At 42.7% G+C, this 24,447-nt stretch overlaps 1 protein-coding gene across 1 annotated transcript in view; it reads left to right on the forward strand.

Moving 5' to 3' along the window:
- The first annotated feature begins 349 nt into the window (after positions 1-349).
- The window catches only part of SHISAL2B (shisa like 2B), a 163,831-nt gene continuing 139,733 nt past the window's right edge, over positions 350-24,447 (forward strand). The window contains exon 1 of the mRNA XM_086962961.1: positions 350-543. Within this exon, the coding sequence (XP_086819087.1) occupies positions 350-543 (194 nt within the window). The remainder of the gene's footprint in view (positions 544-24,447) is intronic.

Consider the following 24,447-nt stretch of genomic DNA (forward strand, 5'->3'; position numbering starts at 1 on the left):
ACCCATAAATTGCTGAGTTGCTTTTTTCTGGAAATTTTGTGGAAATTACTTTGTGAAAATGTTGAGAAAACAACAGGAACAAAAAGCTATAAGGTAATGAAGCGTACTCCGAACATCATAACAAAAAGGCATTTACTTAGAGCTTGTGTGCAGCAGGTGGCGCTCGTGAGTCATATTATGGCACCAGCAGTTGCTTTATTCTCAGACAAGGTTAATTCGTCTACGAGATTGACTGACAGTCTGACAGATCGAATGATCATAAGAATCGGGTGGAAAGAGGGAAACTGAGTGCTTCGAGCTGCAGTGACTGCCAAGACTGGAGTTCAGGCAGCTTCTTCCGCCTTCTAGGATGCCAGGGGATCTCGCCGAGGCCTGCTCGAGTTACTACTCTGCCAACAACACCTTTGTAGATAGTTTTGAATGCCCCAGGCGAGGGGATGAGGCGGAACTTTTGTACTGCTGCGGCTTTATCGACATGAAGTACTGCTGCAGTGAGCCCGGGAACTACTTTCCGTACAAGCATGGCTACATGTGGACACTAAGGTAAGGCTTTCTCAGCGTGGAGCTTTAATTTTAACGAGCGTGTGCATTCTGGATGTTGTATTTCTGGTCAACTTCTATTGTACCGAGTAGACTAGTACACCCAAAAAGTATGATTTGTGACAGAAAAGCCCAAGACAGGAGATGTCGGCTAACCCTTCCCATGGATTGGTGTGTGTAAATACCTAACTAGATTCATAGTAATAATACTATTTTGATATAATGGACACCCTTCCTCTATAACTCCCATGTGTGTGTGACATAAAACTGTGTGTGGGACGGTATTACTTACTATATGAATATCTACAGTGGCCACGTCACGATGCTTCGAATATAACACTTTGGGTCATCAGGCGAAGGACCTGGGGGTGTGATGTGACCAGGGAACGGCCAAACACATAACTACAAGGCCCGTAAAACAAAATAGACCATAACGCGAGGAAGGACTATTAAAGTAAATAAATACCCCGCCCCACACACACCAACGTCACTGTTGGTTTCTCGCTGTGCGCTAAAACTTTATTCTTTTTGTCATGCACCTTATTTCTCAACATGTTTATTATATTGAGGTGGAGTGGCAGTGTTTGTTAAGTGTCACTGTAATGTTTGACCTATACCTTGATAGCGTTTAGAAATACGTGAAGTGCGACGGCTAACATGAAGGAAGTCGCATTGAACAGCTCGAATATTTTTTTATTGTACAGGGACAACATTTCAATAAGGAACATTTGACAGGCATTCCGAAATTTTAGAATCTTTGCTGTCAAAAACACAAAATTCATTTTCACTGACTAATTAGTGTCCTTGTAAATGCGGTAGGCAGCACTTTAAAGAAACACATTGTGATCAAATTCGGCAGAAAGGATAGCGACTTACTTAAATGATTGCAATAGATAACAAATTATGTGTAATAATAAACCTAGCGTAGCATAACTTTAAAACCAGTTTCATTAGTGTGCTCAGGTGATTCTGACTCTGGCATTCATTCTCAGGGGAAACAGAGTGGTTGGAACAGTGGGGGAACCATGGTAGGGAGACCCCCGCCCTCCCACTCAGTATTTATTTATTTATAAGTTTATAATGCGCTCTGCCACCTGGAAGGTATTCTAGCGCCAGCCAAATAACACGGGAAAGGGAGGGGTGCAAAAAAATATAGGAGGAGCGATGTATAAAGAATAAAGAATATGAAGAAGAAAGTCATCTGAAACTCCACCCATTTACTCAGGAGAAGAGCGGCGAGCCGTATCTAAAATGCCTTCCGGAACTAGAACAGACCCCGTCGGTTACTTACGGAAGGGAAAAAACGAAGGGGCATATCATCAAGAGGGGGCGATAATTATCGCTAAGCGCACTTAGCGCTAGTATAATTATCGCCACCCAACTCTGAATTTTATCTCAGAGATAGCGTGCTATCAGCAACGCTTATCACCACAGCGATAACATTCAGAGCGCAAGCTGCCTAGCTGTGTGATTATAGCTGGAAATCCAGCGATAATCGCACAACTTTAGGCTATAGCTTGCTGATAGGGCCACACATACTTAGCCATGATATCCACCTCCCATAGGATATCATGGCTAAGTCAGTGTCAAAGCAGGCGTAAGGAAAGTAGCGATAATAGAGGTTATCGCTACTTCTCCTGTCGCTATGCTGCTTTGCGCGATGCTTGACAATAGGAGAAATGTCGCTTGAGGAACGCCCACTCTGCATCTCATTAGAGATGCAAAGCTGGGCGTTGAGGGAAAGTGAGAAGAAGCATGGATTCACGCGTTAGCGTGTCCTAGCTAATAGGACGTTAAAATTATCGCCGCTTTTCGCCCGAAAACGGCCATAAAAGCGGCAATACTTTTTTAACACTGCCTTGTTGATATGCCCCCAAGTCTTAAGTGCCCTCTAAAACTGTCACAGATCGGTCACAGAGAGAGGAAGGGAACTCTCAAGCAGGGCCGCCTGTTGTGTAGTGTGCCCAGGGCCCACATGATAGTCTAATGAATGACACTGAGTCAGGTAGTACATTGGTGCACCCGGGCCCTTTAATTAACAGGCTCATGTCACTCGTGACGCCTGTGATGGATGGGTGTGGGGTGCATGTGTGTCCACTTCCCCAAGGGAATGGTTAACAAACTCAGTGTCTGCTGAGACTCTACATCGTGCCCAGCAGGGCACAACACCGCCCTGACCAGGAAGGACCGAGCACCTTGCCTGGATTTCCTGAACGTGGTCACGCATAGTAGTCAGATTAGCTGCTGTGTGCAGCAAGGACAGCGACGCTCTGTTCCTCACTCCGAGTGGACCAGTGATTGGCTGCTGTGTGCGGCAAGGACAGGAACACTCTTTTCCTCACTTCGAGTGACCAGTGATTGGCGTGATAGTTATCGTACCTGAAAACAATGCGACTCTGTGGGCCAAGACCTCACAGACATGCTACTGAAACTGCTGCATACTTGTTAGCCACGCCCCAGGGTGACATCATCCTCACACCCAGAATTCAGATGTGCCCATGTGGGAGGAGTGTAGACGTAACCTCAAAGTAACTGCGCTTGTGCTTCTTTAAAGACATGCAGTTTTGCCGCTCACTAAAACTTAGGAGAACAAAAAGTATAAGAACTTTGGTGGTTACCTCGAAGTAAAACCCCAGTTCGAGATGACATTACTGTAGGAAGTTATTGTGTAACTGCAGCAAATAATCCGTAGGCAGCAGGCTGTGTTGTAGTGTATGGTTTCCATGTCTGGTAAAGTCAGGGCTTTAAGTGGGGGGGGGGAGAAGGGGGCAGTGGAGGGCTGAGCCCCCCAGTTATTTTGAGGGGCCTCGAAAGGGGGCTCTAGGAGGCTCTATTTTCGGGCCTCAAAGGTCAAAGGTAGGGTGAGCAGGCGTCCCGGTTTTTGTTTAGTATTACTAGTGTGGGTAATATGTCTGGATAGTGAAATACTGGCAATTTCGTTTTTCACTATTGAAAGGCTATCTTGCCCATAGGATAACATGGGTAATGCTGTGTGACATGTTTACCTACAGTTGCTGTGATTGCTGAGCGAGGGACTGTCTGCTGTGTGCTGTGTCCCCCCAACTTGAAGAGGAGCTGTGCTGTGTGCTTTGCCCCTCTGAAGCCTGCCTGTCTCCAAGGGCCTAAGAAGAGCTGGGAAGTCAGGGATACAAACGTTCTCCAGCACCCACCCTTCCAGCTGCAGTGTGGGTCTCTGCGCTGTGCCTTTGTGAACCTCGCCCTCTGTGAAATCTGTCTCAGTGTGCTCATCGGCACACAGCTGGGGCGTAAGGTCATGAGGCCTGCTCTGCCTCAAACGTGATCTGCCACAGGATCGAGTCCCTCGCGCTCTGTGTGTGCGGATTAATGCACCCCTGAGGAACTTTGTAGCACCTGCTTTGCCCCCGAGCGTTGTGTGCGCATTGACTCCACCGAAGCCCCTCAGCCTGTGTTGTGTGCCCCAGGCCGGGTTCGCCGCTCTGAGAAGGAGCCTTGAAAACACCCTGCCAGTATTCACCACCACCGGTGGTCATTTCCATGCCACGCTCGGATTGGTCACAGCAATGAGGATTTCCCCCATTAACGTGGAGGTTCATCAGGCAGAGTTACGTTGCATCTGGAGAGGCGCGAGGCATCCCCTAGCAACAGGGGTTTCCTCTCGCTCGTAATCGAGGAAAGGAGTTGCCTGAACCTGAGGCCGAGGTGCGTCCCAATCAGCAAAAGCGACTTCACCAGAGATCAGCGCGGACTGCAGAGCCCCCTTAACATCCTAAGGTAACCGGTAACCAGAGTTTGCACAGGGGGGGGGAGATTATGATCACACACGCTACCAGCAGGCCTGCCTTCTCTTTACTGGTCGCCCTGTTGCTACTTACGTGTCAGTAGTGTAATGAAACTTGAGGGGGCCCCCTGCAAAGTACCTGGAGGGGGCCCCCTCTGACCACACAGGAGCTTGGGGGGACTGCGGAGGGCCTTTGTTACACCACTGGGGGGAGATTCCTATTCAAGACTTCTGGACTTTAGCCCAATAGCTGCCTTCGCTTTCCAGTTTATAATTCAGTTCACATCTGGTTGGCAGCCCTCGAAGTTGCTCATTGTCGCCCTCTCTATTTCTTGGGTCACCGTTAACACCTCTCCTGCCATGCCCCTTTGTAGTGCTGCTTCTTGCCTACTTTGTTTGGTGGGTCTTACAAGTGTGTTTGCAGCAGTGCGCCGGGTACTTCAGTCAGATTCCTGGCACGCCCCCGGGTCACTGTTGTACCACTCACTGCTGAAACCAGTACGGTTTGTTTCATAAGGAATCTATTCCTTGTTATATGTCCAGTATTATCTGTACAGCACATGCCCTCAGTCCTACAGCCAGTCAGCTTTCCTCCCCTTGTAACACCAAGACAGGGGATGCTGACTCTTGAAACAGAGCTGTGCAAAGGAGGTGGGCTCCAGTTCGCCATTGCTCTCTCCTCCCATTTCCTGGTTCTCTAAAGACAGAGGGATTCTCTTTCTCACCTGATTTCTGGGCCTGTTGGCACTTTCCATCCTGTGCATTAGTGCAGAGATTGAGGGATGACGGGCTTTCAGTGGATTCATGAGTACGAAACTTGACAGCAATTCATGTTAGAATTATTCCCATCACCGTGTTGGTTGTTGCAGCTGACTCCGTAAATGCAGCGGCTACGCCCAGTTGTGTGTACCACGCTCAATTGTCATAGGAACCAAGCTATACCTCTCTGATGAGACCTAAGTACGTTCTGCTGACCCCATCTCTAGTTGCACATTAGGTGCCCCAACTAATCCATTGTAGTGTAATAAGAAGGTGTTTTACAGTTGTGAAATATGGGAAAATGCCACTTTGAGTGATTCTGTGACTGGATGCGACTTCATGATTTTTTTAAGCACACAATGCTAGTTATCTTGATTTAGAGCATGCCCCTACTCGGATAGGCCACACCCCTTTAAGAAATTTGCCACGCCCCTTTTAGAGCACCCCAGTTTTTTTCCCACTTAAAGCCCTGGGTAATGTCCTGCTCTGGAAGCCTCTTAAGGGTATTTTTGAACTATCTTTGTAGGGTATTTTAGTTAAAAAAATTTGGGGCATATCTTCTGTGTTAGTAGCTCCCTGTTTTATGTGCCATATTTTACCAAGGGTGCTTTGACTGCTTGATTTATTTTTGTTTCAAAAAAGTGGTGCATAAGAAGGCTTTTTTGGGAGCCATGGCCACATTCATTGCAGAGCACTGGAACTTCAACTAGAATTTTCAAACAAACTTTGTGTCAATTATTTTTTATAAAGAATCTGTCACCTCGATCATCTACATAACATGTAGTGTTGCAACCGCAGCCGCCACAGCACCCAAAAACTGCGGCACCTTGCGTGGATCTGCGGTTCCAGGGTCTAAGGAAATGCTGCATGAAGCTTGTAGCTGCAGGCTGTGAGTGTCACTCACTTAGGGCTACATGTCCTCGTACTCCTGGTTCCGAGCTGCTGTTCCTTGCTCCTCCAGCTCCAAAAACGCAATCACGTGCCTGAGTGATTGCAGTTGCCTTTCAAAGCTGCTCCGAAGCTAGGCCGCTTCATGGCTTTCCTGCTTCTTTCCCTTTTCCATTATGGCTGTTTCTTACTGGTTTCCCTTCTAGTTTTCTCAAACCTTTTTTGTTTCCTGCTGTGTGATGTTTGATGTCATTTCCCTTTACAGTTCATCTATACTACTATTATAAAGAGAGAACTTGCACCTTTTGGCCAGGTAAACTCGGGAACCACAGCGCCATTCTACACACCCGATACATCTATGAAAATGTCAGGGTGTGTAGATGGACATAGGCTATATACAGTTTTAAAAAAAAGTAAATTAAAAAAATTACGTTTGTAAACAAAGTAGTCCCCTGAAAGTAGCGCCGGCCGGGACCTAGCGCTGGCCGCGACGCAACGTGCGTGATAACGACGAAGGAGTAGGGCGGTGCAGTGACGAGCGGCCGTGCAGTGAGGAGCGGCGGCACAGGTAAGGAAAGGGAAAGTGAGACTGTGATGCAGGGGGAGGAAAGAAGGAGGCAGCAGTAAATGAAAATGTCGGTGCAGGAGGGGGGTGCAAGTGAGTCTGGGCGGGAGGGGCGCGAGTGAGTCTGGGCGGGCGCGAGTGAGTCGGGCGGGAGGGGGGCGCGAGTGAGTCGGGGCGGTAGGGAGTCGGTGCGGGAGGGGGTCGGGGCGGGAGCAGGTGTACTGCCCCCAGCCCCTTTCTGCCCCAGGCAACACTGGGGCGGGCTGCTAGTTTACTATATAAAGGGTTCAGTCCGGTTGGAGGGTGTGTTGCAACAAAAATGTGTTCCTTGCTTGCTGTCTTCATTTGCTGATCCTGACTCCTGAAAAATTCTACTATTGGACTCCGGGTTTTCTTTAGTCCCCTGAAGTCTTCGTCCAGGAAGGAGATTTTTTTACATTTTTGGATTTTACTTCCTCAAAGGTGGCAGTTTCTCAAGGGCACTTGCCTACCACATATTCCTGAGTGTGAAGACATTGTGCCTTCTGGAAACAGTCACCTGTACATTGGACAGAAGAAGACCCGCCCTGAATTACAGGTAAGTGTCTAAACCTGAACAGGAGCCTCTTTGGGTCTTAATGAAGTCATTTTATTGCAAATGCAAAAGGCAGCACAAATAAGTGTGCACATATTTACTGAAGGATGTCTTCCCTGTCATGATACAAGGCTGAATAAGTTGCGTGATTAGATGATCAGGCCATTTATTTTTAGCCATGGCGTTTGGGTACGCTGTAACTTTTTATTCCCAAATATTGAGAAAGAGAGAATGTATGTATGTGGGTGTGTGTGTGAATATATATATCTATATACCTATATATAATATATATATTTTTTTCACTGAAAAAACCACAGGTTACAGGGACGTTATAGTTAGTTGGACATTTTTCTCGTACAAAACCAGAGAAATTCGGCTGTTATAGTTAGTTGAGCTACCTATATCTCAAGCCCTCGCAATGCACTGCTGATGACGTCACATATTACATCATTCATAACATAGTCAGGGACATCACTGATGACATCACTGATGACATCTTAAGTGACATCAATGATGACATCATCCACGTGATAATCTGATGCTCCTCATCATACCCTAAATTAACCTTTGGTACACCCAACTCTAAAATACAGACTACCATTTTCGAAACAATAGACACACCAATAACAGTTACTACATACCTACTCACTGATTCCTAGGTCAACACACTCATCCACCCATTCACCCATACAGTCACTCATACATGCAGTCACTCATCAGTACAGTACTATCATATGCACTCATACTCCTATACAGACACTTACACACCACAACTCATTCATAGAGTTAGTCACACAAGTAGTCAGTCATGCAAAAGAATCAATCGCACTCCCATTTACTCACCTATACAGTTATACACACACCACCTCAATTATTCATACAGATACTAACACATACTTACTCTCTTGTACAATCACTGATACAAGCACACACTCATCCATACAGCCATTCTCACAATCACTCACTCTCACATATAGTCATTTATATACTCCATTACTCACATATACTGTCTTTCACATATGTAGTTATTCACACATGTACCAGTGAGACATCCATTCGCTCACCAACACACCCATACACACATTCGCCCACCCATGCAGCTCTTCACTGATGCACTCTTGAACCCATTCACCAAGTGAATCACCCAGTCAAACATCTATGCACAGAGTCACACACCCCCCACTCACCCTCACAGATACTCAGGCACCCATAGAGTTGCTTAAACAACCAATCAATAACCCAACAACTCATGTAGCTACTCACCAATCCATGCAGCCGCTTAAACACCAACTGATAAAGTGATAGAGAAATTCACACAGTTTAGTCACTAACCAATGCATTCTGTAAGACATGTTTAATCACTCACTTATAAAGTCATTTGAGATGTCATCAGTGATGTCACTGACCATGTCATGAATGAAGTATTATGTGACGTCATCAGTAGTGCATTGCGGGGGCGCGAGTTTTAGTTAGCTGAACTAAGTATAACGCCGGAATTTCTATGGTTTTGTACGTGTGAAATGTCCAACTAAATATAAAGTTCCTGAAACCTATGGTTTTTTTCACTGAATTTCTATGGTTTTTTCAATGCTAATTACTAACTATAACGTGCCTGAAACCTATGTTTTTTTCAGTGAATTTCTATGTTTTTTTAAATGCTAATTTCTAACTATAACATGCCTGAAACCTATGGTTTTGTCAGTGAATTTCAAAGAAATTTTAAATGAAAATTTGTAAGTTTAATGTACCTCAATCCTATGTTTTTTTAATATTCTGAATGTCATATGACAAATAAAGCCAGTATTCAGCCAGCCAGCACTGCGTTAAGTCAGGAGAAGTCAACGACTACTTTGTCACAAGAGATGTTAGATATATGGTTAACTGAAGGAGCAGATTCAATGACGATGGGCACTAATAGACCTGTACCTGATATTAGTACCTCAGGGTTGGCCCCATTGACACCATTTAAACCATCCTCTACCTTTTGCCCTGTTATGCCATGGGATGGTATTGGCGTATTTCATGAGAACGTGACCATTGAACTGAAGGATCTACATAGAAAAACATGCAAGGGTCATTACAAGCATAACCAACTGACAGTGGATTATGAACTGCTGGTGTTCAAGCTCAACAAGGACAAAAATATTATTGTCCGCCCCAGTGATAAAGGGGGCAATGTTGTATTACTAACAAGGACTCAATATGATAAAGAGACATATGCACAATTAAATAATTGTGATCATTATGTAAGAGTGAATGCAGGTGTGATCAAGGATATGCAGAGTGAGTTTCATTTACTGCTGTCTAGATGGAGAACAATGAAACTGATATCCGATTGTGAATACAAATATTTGAAAACCGATTATCCTGTTACCCCTTCCATTTACTTTATGCCAAAAGTTCATAAGGATTTTACTAACCCACCAGGTAGACCTATAATCACTGCCAGGGGGTGGGCCTTCTTGAAAAACATCTGTGTATATCGATTACTTTTTACAAACTTATGTCAAGTCCCTGGACTCATATATCCAAGACACAGGGAATTTTTTATGTAAACTCAAGAACTTCCAGTGGCAGTCTGGTGATTGGATGCTGGTGTTAGATGTTACAGCCCTTTATACCAGCATCCGTCATCATGACGGTATTTTGGCAGTAAAATACTACCTTGAACGAAGGGATGACAGTTTTGATCAACATAATCAGATGCTCATTGAAATGCTTAAGTTTTGCCTGGTAAATAAAGTTTTTATGTTCAATAGCTTGCTCTACAGAGAGCGACAGGGAGTAGCAATAGGGGCCAGTTTTTCCCCAAGCTTCGCATGTTTGCACATGGGAGCTTGGGAGGAACCGGTCCTCAGAACTTGCTTCAAATATGAAATGGCAACCAATGTCATTGCCTGGTACCGTTTCATAGACGACTTGTTCATGGTTTGGAGGGGTAGTCAAGAAGAGGCAGTAAAATTTGTTGGTGAACTTAATGAAAATCAATACAATATTAGGTTCACTGTTACTATGTGTCAGAAACAAGTCCCCTTCTTGGATACAGAAGTGTATGCCAGCGTTGACAAATTGGAGAGTAGGCTGTACCGTAAAAGCACAACCGGGAATACCACTCTACATGCTGGTAGCACCCATCCTGCTCATTTGGTAATGAGTATCCCATATGGGGAAATGTTACGCCTCAGAATACTGTGCAGCAATGATAAGGACCTACAGGAGGCACAGACAGCAAGCACCAACAGGTTTTTAGAAAGAGGTTATCACATCAGCGTCATAAATAGGGCAAGACTAAAATCCATGAAAATAGACCGTTCTGCCCTATTGGCCAAATATGATACCTCTGCTGAGATATCTGAACAAAGAACAGTAGCTAGTGCAGGCGACGCTGATACAGTAGATCCTTTTCGGGTTATCATTGGTTATTGTAACCAACATAAAGAAATTGGGAGAATCATCAACAGGAACTGGCCAATAATACTTAAAGATCCTGTTATTGGCCATGTACTACCTAAAAAGGCCTCCATCACATTCAGTAAAGCCCCCAACATGAGAGATAGGTTGGTGGATACTGGGCCTGAGATGTTGGATAAGTCTGTGTGGTTGAAGAACAACAAAGGTTTCTAAAGATGCAAAACCTGTAAAGCCTGCAGACACGGCACAAATAAATTAACATACAAGGACGGATTTAGTGATCATAAACAACAGATCAACAAATTGCTAACGTGTAAAACAGAATTTGCTATATACGTCCTTGAGTGCCCCTGCGGTCTACGTTATGTGGGGAGCACTAAGCTCCCCATACATAAACGTATTCTGCAGCACCTTAGAGCAATAACGTCTCAGGATAACACCTACCCAGTTGCACGTCATTTTAAGCAGTTACACCAAAGCAACAACAAGGGATTGAAATATTTTGTGGTGGACGCCATACTAGCCAGTAGGCGTGGAGGCAATAGGGAGGCAAACTGGAAACTAAAACTGGAAACTAAATACATTCTAAAAACACCAAGCAGCCTTGTGGGTTAAATCTCACAGAAGACCTGTATACTTGTTTACATTAGGATCTGGCAGTATTTGGTTAGATAGTCTACATTTATAATTAATAGTGCTGGAATCTGAATTCTTAATAAGGTTTTTTAGTGTTTCTACTATTTATTATTTTAATATGACTGTTGATTTTAAGCTTTTACCATCATGTATAGTATAACAGAATGCAATCCAGAATTAACAATAGATGAAATTGTTTTGTGCTATTTTGTACTAGACCTTTACCCCCGACATACTGGTAAAATTGTGGTCAAATGTCTTCATGGAAAGAGATATAGGTGATGTGAAGTGTATTAACTGTGATTTCTTCTCCATCGCCATACCCAGGATATGTCTTAGATTTTCTTAGCATTATCGGTATGTCATCTGTGATCAGTATTTTCGATTATGTCCAATAGGGATCTGTTGGACATCCTCTAAATATTACAATTAGGGAGCACATAAGGTAACTTCATGATGTCTTAGGATCAAAACAGACTGGGCTCAGTCTGTTTTAACTGATTTTTTAAACCAAATATTTTTGAATATTATTTATTTGCACATTTGCACACCCACTCATTTAGCACATTAGGTATGGGTTACCCGTATTTATGTATATAGTTTAGATTAGCTTGGTATTACATTGTACATTGGGGATTTAACCCAGTATTGTTTTTACTAACATTAACGTCGATATATATGACGAGTTATGTTTGCAAAAATCATATATTGCTGATTTTAATACAATTAGTTATTCTTATGTACAAGAAACAGTATTAAATTGTTACAGCAATATTAAGTGAATTCAGGTCTGTCTTCACTGTTAACTAAACTGTGACCAAATCAACTGTTAGCACTAGCACTTTCAAAATTCACCCTTCACCTTAACTCGCTGTCATGTGATCAAGGCTCAGGTGAGCCTAAACTTTATGGCGACAGCAGAATAAAGAAACGAGCATCCAAATACCTTTGGTCCGTGTCTGCTTCCTGTGCGTGTTCGTGGGAGGACAAGCTTGCTTTGAAGACGGAGGTTGCTGTATGTATATATATATATATATATATATATATATATATATATATATATATATATATATATATATATATATATATACTACTATTATAAAGACAGAACTGTGTCCTTTGAGCCAGGTAAACTCGAAAAGTACACCACCAATCACAACACCCAATACAGCGTTGGAAAGGGGAGGTCCAGGAGATGGACATAGGCTGTACATTTGGGCAACATATACATTACAAAGTGAAAACAATATTCGGGGTAAAGTAGTTCCTTGTGGGCGTTCTTCTGCTGTTAGGGAGTAGCATGGGCATGTCAAACTAAAATTGTGGGTGGCAACATTGGCAGAGGGGCATGGTCCATACAACGTCACCCGCTTCCAGGGGCTGCGAGTTTCAGGCACACAGAGCGCAGCAGGCACTCACAAAACACCGTGAGTTCAGTAACACAGAAACTCGCTGCATGAAGACAGAAACTCGCTGCAACATTGAGGCATCTATAGAAGTAAGCGATAGTGACAGTGGGCACATAAAGAGTGTGGGCGTGGGCGAGAGTAACTTAATGAGGGAGGTGACATAAAAAGCATGGGTGGAGGTTTGAGGGACGTCGCCATGTGTAAGTAAACGGAAAAAACATTCACATATGACATGAACGTAGAAGTTGATGTGTATTTACTTCAGGCAGACACACTTGGCACATCAGTTCTATAACTACGCCTTATAAGGGGGGCGGCTTCCATCAATGGCGCGGCTTCCATCAACAAGACGCATTACGTAGGAGCGCTACATTCATGGCCCGCCTATTGCTATTACATACGCCACAGCCTTCACGACGCCACCCAAAGGGTTCCCTAAGGAAAACACACATAGACTCGACGCTCCTGCTGCTCCCGCTGCTGGCCACTCTTCTGAGCGTCTCCTGCAGTGGTGCTGCTCCCAGTCCCCTTCTGCCCCAGACAACGTCGGGATGGGCTGCTAGTATATATATATATATATATAATATATATATATATATATATATTTATATATATATATTACCGCTCCTGGTGCTGCAACCCACCATACAGAGAAAAACGGACACTTCGTAATTCAATTCACTCACTGTTGGCTACAGTGACTCTTTATTCAGCCATCAGCGCAAAATCAGACAAGATGCGCGTTTCGGCCAGCTGAGTGGCCTTGCTCACTACCCGCATTGCTGAAGAGAAATGTTTAAATACACCTGTGATACAGTCACGTGATTTGTGCAAACTACAATTGTAATTGAAAGTGAAAACACACTAACAGGTAAAAACTACAGAATTCCGTTTTGTCGATGCTGTGTTTAAACGATGAGATAGGCAGTCTGACTCAAAGCCAAAAGTATAGTTTACTTTAGACTGGCTTCAAGTAATCTTATATACATTGCACAAAGGTAGCGAAAACAATTCACACTTTTAAGAGGTACTGCCCCTGGAATATAAACTTAAAAAATGCTCGCTATGTATGGAAGAACAGATGTATTCGTGCAAATACACAGGCAATTCATATATCTTTTGTGCCGTCTGCCTTATCTTGAATCTTTATGTCATGGCAAGCTTCAATTTGTAAGATATATTTTCCTTTCCCTTTTGTGCCGTTCAATAAATATAATGTCTGCTCAAATGCATTTACATAACATCAAATTCGAAATCGGCTAAAAATATAAAATTCAAATAGCCAGCCAACAACACTCCTTTTTTGAAGACCATTCTAGCACATTTCTTGACCTGTCATGTGATAATCTCATTAGTGCTAATAAAGTGACTTGTGCAACAAAATATAAAAAAATATACAAAATACATACTAAATCAAAATTCTCAGTATAAAGGAGAGAGCGGCACCGAACTGATACCTGAAAACCTCTCTTGTATGTAAGGACGAATACGACAGTGGTTTATTTCACGTTGGTTATTAAGTGTCAGGGGAAAGCTGACATCACAACTCATAACCTTAATTTCCAGTGTTGTATTTAATTCTAAGATAGAATATCATGACATAAAGAATCAGGAGAATTACACAAAATTCAATCTCAACTCCAACTGTATAGAAATGACTCTAACCTATGGGAACCTTTGTGACTGTGTGAAGCCCTTGCTGCCACTTATCCAGACGCCTATCTGCATCTTTGGGACCTTCAGAACTCGGGTGCTTGCCCTCCCGCCTCCCGCTGCCTGACTCCTCTAACACCTTGGAGCCCGGTAGCCGAGAGGAGTGTGGTCGGAGGGGGGAAAACTACACTACCCAGCATTCAGAGCGGCGCACGCCGCGTCATCTGCGCGCCAGGAGGCGCTGAAATAGCGCGTCACCCCCGTCTCGCGGGACGCGAGCGGGACGCCGGGCAAAGCCCGGGCAAAGGGCGGGCCGTCTGAGGACGATAGAGGACGGGACGGGCCACCCCACTTAGTCCCACGCTATCTGATATTCCCAAGTAAGTTCCCTACAGACACCCCTCCTATTCACGCCTCGCCTCTACAAGGCGACTAATCTTCATATATATCGCCATGTCCACTAGGGGTAGTCGCAGCAAGACCACTGCAGGAGCAGGGAAGGTCACTGGCCCAATCGATAATTTCATATCCAGGGCCAATGAGGCAATTGACCATGGAATATCACTCCTGGAGCGCAGAGTCTCCCTGGAACTGGCCCAAGCCAAACGCTCTTCCTTGGGACTCCTCGCCTCAGCTAACACCCCTAATAGGATTAACCCTGCTGATGGCATACCCGTAGTTATTGCTAGAGCAGAGATTCACACCATGCCTAACACTGTGGATCTATCAGCAACACAACTACTTTCAGAATCATTACGGAGCCTGGAGAAATCTCCAAACCTAGATGTTACAGATAACTTCAACACACAATTAGATCTCGTTACCAACTCTATTCCAGCTATGAGTTTTTCTGAGAATCTGACCACAACGCCTATCTTGTCCCAGCTACCCCCTATTCCGATAACAGATACTACACATGCCCTTGCAACTGACCCTATCCTGATTATAGACTCTGACTTGATGGCTACTAATATATACCCTCCCCGAGAATCAGCCATTATACATACCTTTGAGGACTCAACCCATTTCAAGAGCATCGCGTGGTTTAAGGGAGGGAGCCACACAGAAACAGCCCCAAGGTTCAAACACATCCATACCTAAGGGGAATTCTCTACCTCAGAGAAAGCAGGGGAAAAGTTTATTCAACAACTCAAAAAAGGCAAAAAAGAAAGCAAATACCGGGTTGGATCACAAAGGAGACTCGTCCATCATGGAGTCATTATGCAAAGATTGCCCCTCAACAAACCAACTTATAATGAAGGTTGGGGAATTCTTAAGTGTCCATCTAGCAACTATAGATAAGAGACTAGGGAACATAGAAAAACAACTAAATGAACTAAGTGTCCTAGTCAAAACTCCATCCACAAAAGGAATATCAACTCTAGTGGCAGCCAAACCGCACACTCAACAACCTCCGGGACAACCCGTGAATAAACCTGTTGCAGTTTCGAGCAACACACCCAAGCTAACTTCACCCCCAAAGGATGTCACGAAAAAACCAATCCCACCCACTATAAACACAAACCCACAAGGAAAACAACCTAACCCGTCACAACCAAAGGGGGGTAGTCCCAACAACCACAAGGACAGGAACAAAGGAAATCGAGAAAGATTTCCCGCTAACCTGCCCCCTGGATCAAGTCCATATGTAGTGGTGATGACGGGAGTCCCCGAGATATTAGACAACACTGACAAACCTACTGGGTCCCTACTAAACAAAGTCAGTTATTGGCTAAATAACAATAGACCCTTACCCCCATACTGCAAGAGCAAAATTCTAACAGTTAGGAGAGTACCGTGGGTGGGCCACGAGATAAAGAAAACACATGGTGACTGTGTGATTATTAACTTCGAGGACCCACGCACGGTAGAACACATCTGTTCATGGAGAAGTGAGGGATACAGCGAAGGCACCTCTCTTTTTTCTACCCATCTAGGAATCATGGCAGGTTTGACCAGCACGACCAGGCCTTTGATGGAGGTTGGTGTTGCGTGGGGCAAAGAGACGCGGGGAATAGCTGGGGTGAGTGGGAGCGAAACAACTATAGATACCCTCAGAGAAATATAATAAGTAGAGATGCTTACTGGGGAATTCCAGTTTTCAATAGATTCAGCAGCCTAGAGATGGTTGACTGACTCCCATCACCATCCCGCCCACTGAACACTGAACTGGAGGGAACCAAACAGGGTTGTCCCATCGAGATCACTAAAAACACAGAGGTGTATGATAAGGAGAGCCCTAGTACACTCCTAGCTCAAACCTGTATAAGGATGTCACCAATAAGAGTAGAGCAAGCAGGCGGTAATACTAAAGGGTCCACAACATCTGACCCCGAGATCCCTACAGCCTCCAAAAAGCCCCTGACACGCACATGACCCACGGGAAATCATACCCTCACAAAAAATTTAACAACGAACTAAGGATCATTAGCTGGAACGTAGCTGGACTCCAACAGCGGGTGCAGGACCTAGAATGGTTAAAATGTATATCCAACAAAGATATAATAATGCTACAAGAGACATGGGCCACTTCTGAAATAGCTATAGAGGGCTTTGAATGTCATAGCATTAGTGCACAGAAGCCAGTTTTCGGACGCCCCATGGGAGGCCTCCTGATCGGATTCAGGATAACTTTAGGGGGGGCTATCAAATTAATACCAACTAAAAGCCCAAACATTCAAATAATTGAGTTCACACGCAGGTTCCCGTTATATCTGATCAACTTCTATAATAATGACTTTCACTCGACTCCTGAATGAAAAGTAACAACCTAGGACATTTGATGGTACAAATCACATATAGATCAAAAAAGATGTAAAAGTAAACTACAGCTGGCTAAAAAACAGGCTTTTATTAAACAATTAACACAATTAAAAAAAAAAAAATTCATTCATGTTACATCAAATGACAATTATAAAATCACATTATGTACTTAACAATTACACATAGTAAATTCATAAACAGTTTTTTTATATAAAATATGGGGATAAGTGGCATGAAAATTTGGTCTCTACGCGCGTTTCGGCGGCCAGCGCCTTCTTCCTGGAGCAGCCACACAATATCTACAAAGTCAAGATGCATAAAATATAAATTATATCAATTCCAACTCACAGATTAAAAGCAAGTTTCTAAACATTCTCATTAAGTACAAAGAAAAGCTTTAAAATTATTTTAGCAACTGTAGAAAAAGAGAGGACAACTTAATAGTTTACATATGTCTTGTCATTTCCTTAAAGAATTAGTTCTGTCTCTTTTTGTAGGTTGGAGAGTTTTAGAAAAAAGGTAAATGCCATTGATGGGCCTTTGTGAAAAAATGTTTTCTCTGTAAGTTATCATTTATCCTTGGCACATTCTGTATTAGTCTATGTTGGATTTCTGGAGGTATTCAGGAGGTACAGAGTGGAGTAACCAATTTCCAAAATTACGCAATAGATACAAGACTTTTCAAATTAATTAATGGTTTTCCTATGTCTCAGACTGCAGGGATAAGCTTTTATATTAGATGGTTTAATGCTTACTAATGGTTCGTTTTATCAAAGAGTTGCTTTAAGATAAATTTTCGTTCTCTCATTCGAAATCTTTTGATGATAAATGGATTAAAACTGAGGATAGAAAGGACAATACCATGTTTGTCTGATAATTATAATTTGCAAACCAAATTAGGTGGGTAATTCGGTGATTATTTTACCTGATTGTTTCGATTATTAAATAGTAAATCCCGCCAACCGGAACCCTTTTATGATGATATTGGATAAAATTCGTTCTTGGGTATTTCTGGATTTCTGATTGATGCCATGGTTGGGAGAATAAACATAATGGACGCTTAGGCGTTTTATTTTATTATCAGCTTCTTTTCTTATATAAAGATGATCTATCTCATTATTTAACATAATTATTTAGAATATATGGGTTAACGGTTCTTACCTCCTAGACTTTATCTAGTTTACTTTGGGTTTGGTCAAATAGACTTCAAATTGATAGTTGGTCTATTGTTGGTACTTTCCTTAAGGATCTGATAACCTAGGGGGGTACATGAATATTATGATCAGTGGTTAAACATATGCTGTATATATAGTGGTAACTATGCTCCTTCTAGTAACAAACCATGCCTTACCTAAGAAGAAGAAAAATGCTTGTCTTTTTCAGGTTTCAGATGTAGGAAGGATGTTAATCCTTAGGTGTATTCCGAGCAAAATTTTAAAAGATCTCCCTGCCTATGGATTTAAAAAAATGAAGGGAGACAGGTGTCACTAGAAGTTAAATACCAAAATCTACTTTTACTTCTCTCAAGTGATCTATTTTTGGGGGCTTGTGGTGAGGATCATACCTGTAACTGGTCGGCAGGGCTCCCTATGTCCGGTGGCGGGATGAGATGTCTTGATGAGCGGCAAGCGCGGGAAAAATAAAGGTCAGTAGCCTGTTTCCCAGCGCCGGTATTTATGTGGTCATTAAGTACTTTAAATTGTTTGCACCTGCAGTCACGTAGCTAGAACGTGAAGGTGCGGAGTTGCGGAGTTTTAATTTAGAAGTGGCGGAGTTTAGAGAGCTCTTATTTAATTGGGTCTTGGAAGGTGGCGGAATTTCGTAAACTCGCGTTTGATTGGCGTACGCTCGTTCGGTACTTGTAATTGGTTGTTCTCATGTTCGAGGGGCTCGGCAATGTTTACATTCTTGTCAAAGTTATAATGTGCGCTATTTTCCCAAGCAACTACAAGATGGAGCGTTCCGAGTGGCTCCTATTAATGAATGTTTTTGTGGTTTATATCTCTGACATGAAAGTATGGTACTTTGATGGCAAGAAAGAGATATATGCTTTAAACAATTAATGGGTGACTCGATGGTTCAACGTGAGATCATATTTTCAATTCTTTGTCAAAGTTCGCGTTTAAAGTGGAATTCTTTTATTTTGTGGCTGATCGGTTAAGGAACTGGATGAAATTGTCAATATCTTATGTTAACATATCGATGTTAAGTTATATATAATATATCTAGCGTAGAAGATGTGATATCTCTGTTGCATCACAAAGTTATATCTACGTTAAACCACTACTAGGCGCAATGGGTGATTTCAAGTAAGATCTTCCTATCGATCCTATTACTAAGTCGCGTTAAAGCGCGGCGATTTTTCTTTTCAGATGGTAAGAGTATGCAAAATAAAGGAAGTCTTTGTCCGTATTTCAGTCTTACATATAGGTATTGACTTAGACTGTTGATTATAGGGTTTGGTTACTTCTATATTAGTGTTTATAATTTATCGTTTTGATTTCTAAATTGGTCCGGTGTATGTTATTATTTCAAAGGGGCTATGGATGTTAATCTATGTAGGAGATTCATAAAAAAATGATGAGTATGTGATGGATCAAGGGTCTACTGTTTAACCTATATGATTAAATTAACAGAACACTATCTTGTGATTGTATGGACATAAATGTGTGTCGTTTATATATTGGGGTTACTCACTTTAAAGAATTGCGTGTTCCCACGGGATTTCGCTGTTTAGGCCTTGTCTAAAGGTGTTCAAGACAAAAATCCAGAAAACTTCTCGTTTCTTGCGGATAGATGTGCCTCCTTTTGAGTCTGGAACGTGGATCTTCTCTAAGATCCTCCATTTGAAATCATTAGCACTGTGCCCTTTATCTAGAAAGTGTTTGACCATTGGGCATATAGTTTTTTTGGTTCTTATCGCCGAACGATGTTCATTTAGGCGTGTTTGAATAGCTCTCGAGGTCTCACCTATGTATCCTTGGAGACATGGACATTGTATGAAGTAGACTACGTTATTTGTTTTACAATTCCACATTTCCTTTGCCTTGGTTCTGTGGCCATTGTGCTCAAATTCTTCACCTAACAAGATGCTGTTACATGAATTGCACGATGAGCATGGAAAAGTTCCTTTTAATGGGTGGTTGGTTAGAATTGAACGTTGATTCAGTACATCTTTTTGGGAACTATTCGTAAAGCGAGAGTGAACAATGAATTCTTTTAGATTTTTATTTCTTTTGTGAGCAAAAATCGGTTTCATCAGTTTCTGATCATTTGTACAGTTACTATTTAATATATGCCAATTTGAATTTATGACATATCTTATTTTTTTGTTTATTGTTGAATGCCTTGTTACGCATACTAATTGGTCATTGGGTTTAATCGTTTTTGTTCTGAGTAAGCAGTCCCTATCGTAGTATCGGGCTCGTTTATATGATTCTCTTATTAATCGGTGTGGATAGCCTCTCTCAAGAAATTTAGTTCTCATCACTGCTGCTTGTTTATCGAAGTCTTTTATATTTGTACAATTGCGTCTGACACGTAAGAACTGTGAAAAGGGGATGCTATTTTTCTGGGTCCGAGGGTGGAAACTTTGGTAGTGGAGTAAGGTGTTTCTTGCCGTAGGCTTTATGTGGAGGTCTACTTCCAGGGTTCCTTCATTGTCTAAAATTTCTATATCCAGAAATTCGACTTTCTTGTTGCTAACATGAGAAGTGAAGTTTAGGTTGGGATTCGCTCCATTTATCCATTGCAGGAATTCGTGGAGATTATCTCTCCCATCGGTCCAGACAAAAAAGATGTCATCAATATATCTGGACCAATGGGAGATAGACTCATAGAAAGGGGCAACTACATTATGGATAAATTCTTTCTCAAATGCTGCCATAAAGATGTTGGCTACTGATGGGGCTACTGAAGCCCCCATGCTTACGCCCTTGACTTGGCGGTATAAGTGATTGCCGAATTCGAAAACATTCTCCGTCAATACAATTTCTAGACATTTAAGCAGGAATTCTTTTGGGCATGGTATTTGGTGAAGATCAATGAACCAACTTGTGGTTGTTAATGCGTCTGTCAAGGGAATATTGCTATACAGGGACTCTACGTCCATTGTGACCAATAATTCATTATTTGAATTGAACGGAATTCCTTCAATTTTTTGGATTATATGTCCTGTATCTCGAATGTAGGATTCGATCTTGGGGACAAAAGGACGTAAATAGTTATCCACGTATTTGGAGAGTGGCTCAGTTGGTGTTCCTATTGTAGAAACTATGGGTCTATATGGGGGATTGTTAGCATCTTTATGGATCTTTGGTAGACCATAAATGCAGGCAATTATCCAACATAGACTAATACAGAATGTGCCAAGGATAAATGATAACTTACAGAGAAAACATTTTTTCACAAAGGCCCATCAATGGCATTTACCTTTTTTCTAAAACTCTCCAACCTACAAAAAGAGACAGAACTAATTCTTTAAGGAAATGACAAGACATATGTAAACTATTAAGTTGTCCTCTCTTTTTCTACAGTTGCTAAAATAATTTTAAAGCTTTTCTTTGTACTTAATGAGAATGTTTAGAAACTTGCTTTTAATCTGTGAGTTGGAATTGATATAATTTATATTTTGTGCATCTTGACTTTGTAGATATTGTGTGGCTGCTCCAGGAAGAAGGCGCTGGCCGCCGAAACGCGCGTAGAGACCAAATTTTCATGCCACTTATCCCCATATTTTATATAAAAAAACTGTTTATGAATTTACTATGTGTAATTGTTAAGTACATAATGTGATTTTATAATTGTCATTTGATGTAACATGAATGAATTTTTTTTTTTTTAATTGTGTTAATTGTTTAATAAAAGCCTGTTTTTTAGCCAGCTGTAGTTTACTTTTACATCTTTTTTGATCTATATGTGATTTGTACCATCAAATGTCCTAGGTTGTTACTTTTCATTCGTGCTTATTTCCCTGGCCGAGGAATTGTGAGATTCGTTAATTCAGGGGGTCCTTGATACATACACATTGATTTCACTCGACTCCTAACAGGAATTACATAGAGCTATTCGGGAACATTGCAAAGATAACTGAACCCCTTAACAACTGTGCAAACAATAGGATCATCCTAGCTGGAGATTTTAATGCTAAACTGGCTAAAACTAAAGAAGGTGTCACGCAACTAGACAGGGCTACCAAACGGGGAAAGGAACTAGAAAGTTTCATAAACACGCATACCCTATTGGATATTATGGACATATGCAAAACTAGTGAAACTGCATATATTCCAACCTTTAGAGGCAGAGACTTCTCCAGCACGGTGGACTATATCTTCATGTCTGTAGAACTCTTAGACAGAGTTACCCAGGCAAGAGTCTTAGAAACAGCTTTTGGAGACCATAATGCACTGGAAGCCACCTTAAGACTGGGTCCGATCCAAGCACCGCCTCGCACCTTGGGAGCCAGGGATATTGTGCTATCAACTAACAACTTAAGGCTGAAGTGGAAAGGGGTGGACAGCGGACGCATTATGGACACAATTATAAGTAACCACCAATCAATAGTCGATTCGTGTTCACTCACTGATGGGAACCACCAAAGGATAGTCAAAGACTTTGCAAATCTTTGTAATGTTATTAAGACTCTCTTGACTGTCCCCAACAGAAAACATAATGATGAGCCTAGGTGGTTCGACAGCCGCTGCTCAGCGACAAATAAGGCTCTCCGCAGGGCCTTAAATTCCAAACCCAGGAGCCAAGTAGATGTACGGTCCGCCAGACAAACCTACAAAACAGCTATAGGGATAAGGAAGGCCGCTATGGTGGAAGAACATTGGAAGGAACTAACTGTTTCCGCTGCTGTGGGAAATAGCGCCACCTTCTGGCCTGCTGTAAGGAAGATGCGGGATATGGGAAAACAGTTATCACCGATCAGCTGTACCATCTCAAGCCACCAATGGGAACAACATTTCTCCAAAATATATGCCAACCCTATTGCTTCTACAGAAGATTATAGCCCTGGCAAATTGACCTCACTAGATATAACCCAGGGGGAGGTCATCTTGGCTATTAATCAAAGCCTCGGGAACAAGGCGCCTGGGCTGGATGGCTTCCCAATTGATCTAATCAAACACAAGCCAGAATTCTGGGGACCCATTCTGGTTAATGTTTTCAACTGCTTGCCGTTGACCGCCATTCCTGATACCTGGTCCACAAGTATAATAGTGCCCATCTACAAAAAAGGTGAAAGATCTGACCCTGCAAATTATAGGCCCATCTCACTCTTAGACAACACCTTGAAAATTCTGGGCCGGGTGCTGTATAATAGGGTGAACGATTGGGCCGAAGAAGCAGGGGTGATGGACAGATGCCAAATGGGCTTCAGAAGTAAGGTCGGGACAACAGAACAATGCTTGAATCTCAATCTCGTAATTGGCAAATATACCATAGCTAGGGCTTCACCTATTACCTAGCATTTATGGACTTATCGTCCGCATTCGACCTAGTGAACAGGTCGAAATTGTGGGCGACCCTTCTCTCCTATGGCCTCGACGAACCTTTGGTACATTTCCTGGCTTACCTACACGCAGACACTAAAGCTCAGGTACGAATTGGCATGGAGGGTGAGATCTCGGGCAATCAAGGTTGAAAGAGGCGTCCGACAGGGGTGCGTTTTAGCACCCCTGCTGTTCATAATTTATATAAACGGACTGAGTGACTCTCTGAAAAAGACGACAACCGATGCCCCGAGAGTTCAAGGGAGGCTGTTACCCGCACTCCTGTATGCCGATGATGCGGTGATTATGGGCTTAACACCAAATGCCCTACGTGCCCTGGTCAAGAACTTTGCACATTTTATGGGAAACTTGGACTTGAAAGTGAATTTTAAAAAATTGTTTATTATGACCTGCGGGCCAGGGGCCAAACAACTCAATTCCATCTCCATAGGACAAGATAAGTTGCACTCTACAAAATCGTTTCCCTACTTAGGTATGGTCTTTGCTGCGAACGGCCTGTGGAGTGGGCATCTGGCCCACGCCACAGGCAAGTTCTCAAAGGCCATAAATTCAATCCTTTCCCTTCCACGGCCAAAGAGGACCGAAACAACTAAGGCAATTGTGAAAATATACAGACTGCAATGCGTCCCGGTAGCAACCTATGGCGCTGAGATTTGGGGGATTGGGAAAACATCTAGCCTGCAGACAGAGGAGAATCGGTTATGCAGGAAACTTCTTGGAGCCCCAATCTCTTCATCCGGGTACATTTGCCACGCTGAACTTAACCTGCCCTATATAACTGATTTTATTGCCACGTGGCCTGCTGTATTTTGGCTGGCCATTTGGGCCAATGACCGCGCCACCTTAACACAGGAAATTGTGTCAGAATGTCTAGCTTGTGATAAAGGTATGAGTATCCCGTGGCTCCGGGCGACAAAGGAAAGCCTAAACAGCATTGGCAAAATCCATCTTTTTAACAACCCCTCCCAGATTAA

This window comes from Lissotriton vulgaris, chromosome 3_1 (genome assembly GCF_964263255.1).
Source record: "Lissotriton vulgaris chromosome 3_1, aLisVul1.2, whole genome shotgun sequence".
NCBI lineage: Eukaryota > Metazoa > Chordata > Amphibia > Caudata > Salamandridae > Lissotriton > Lissotriton vulgaris.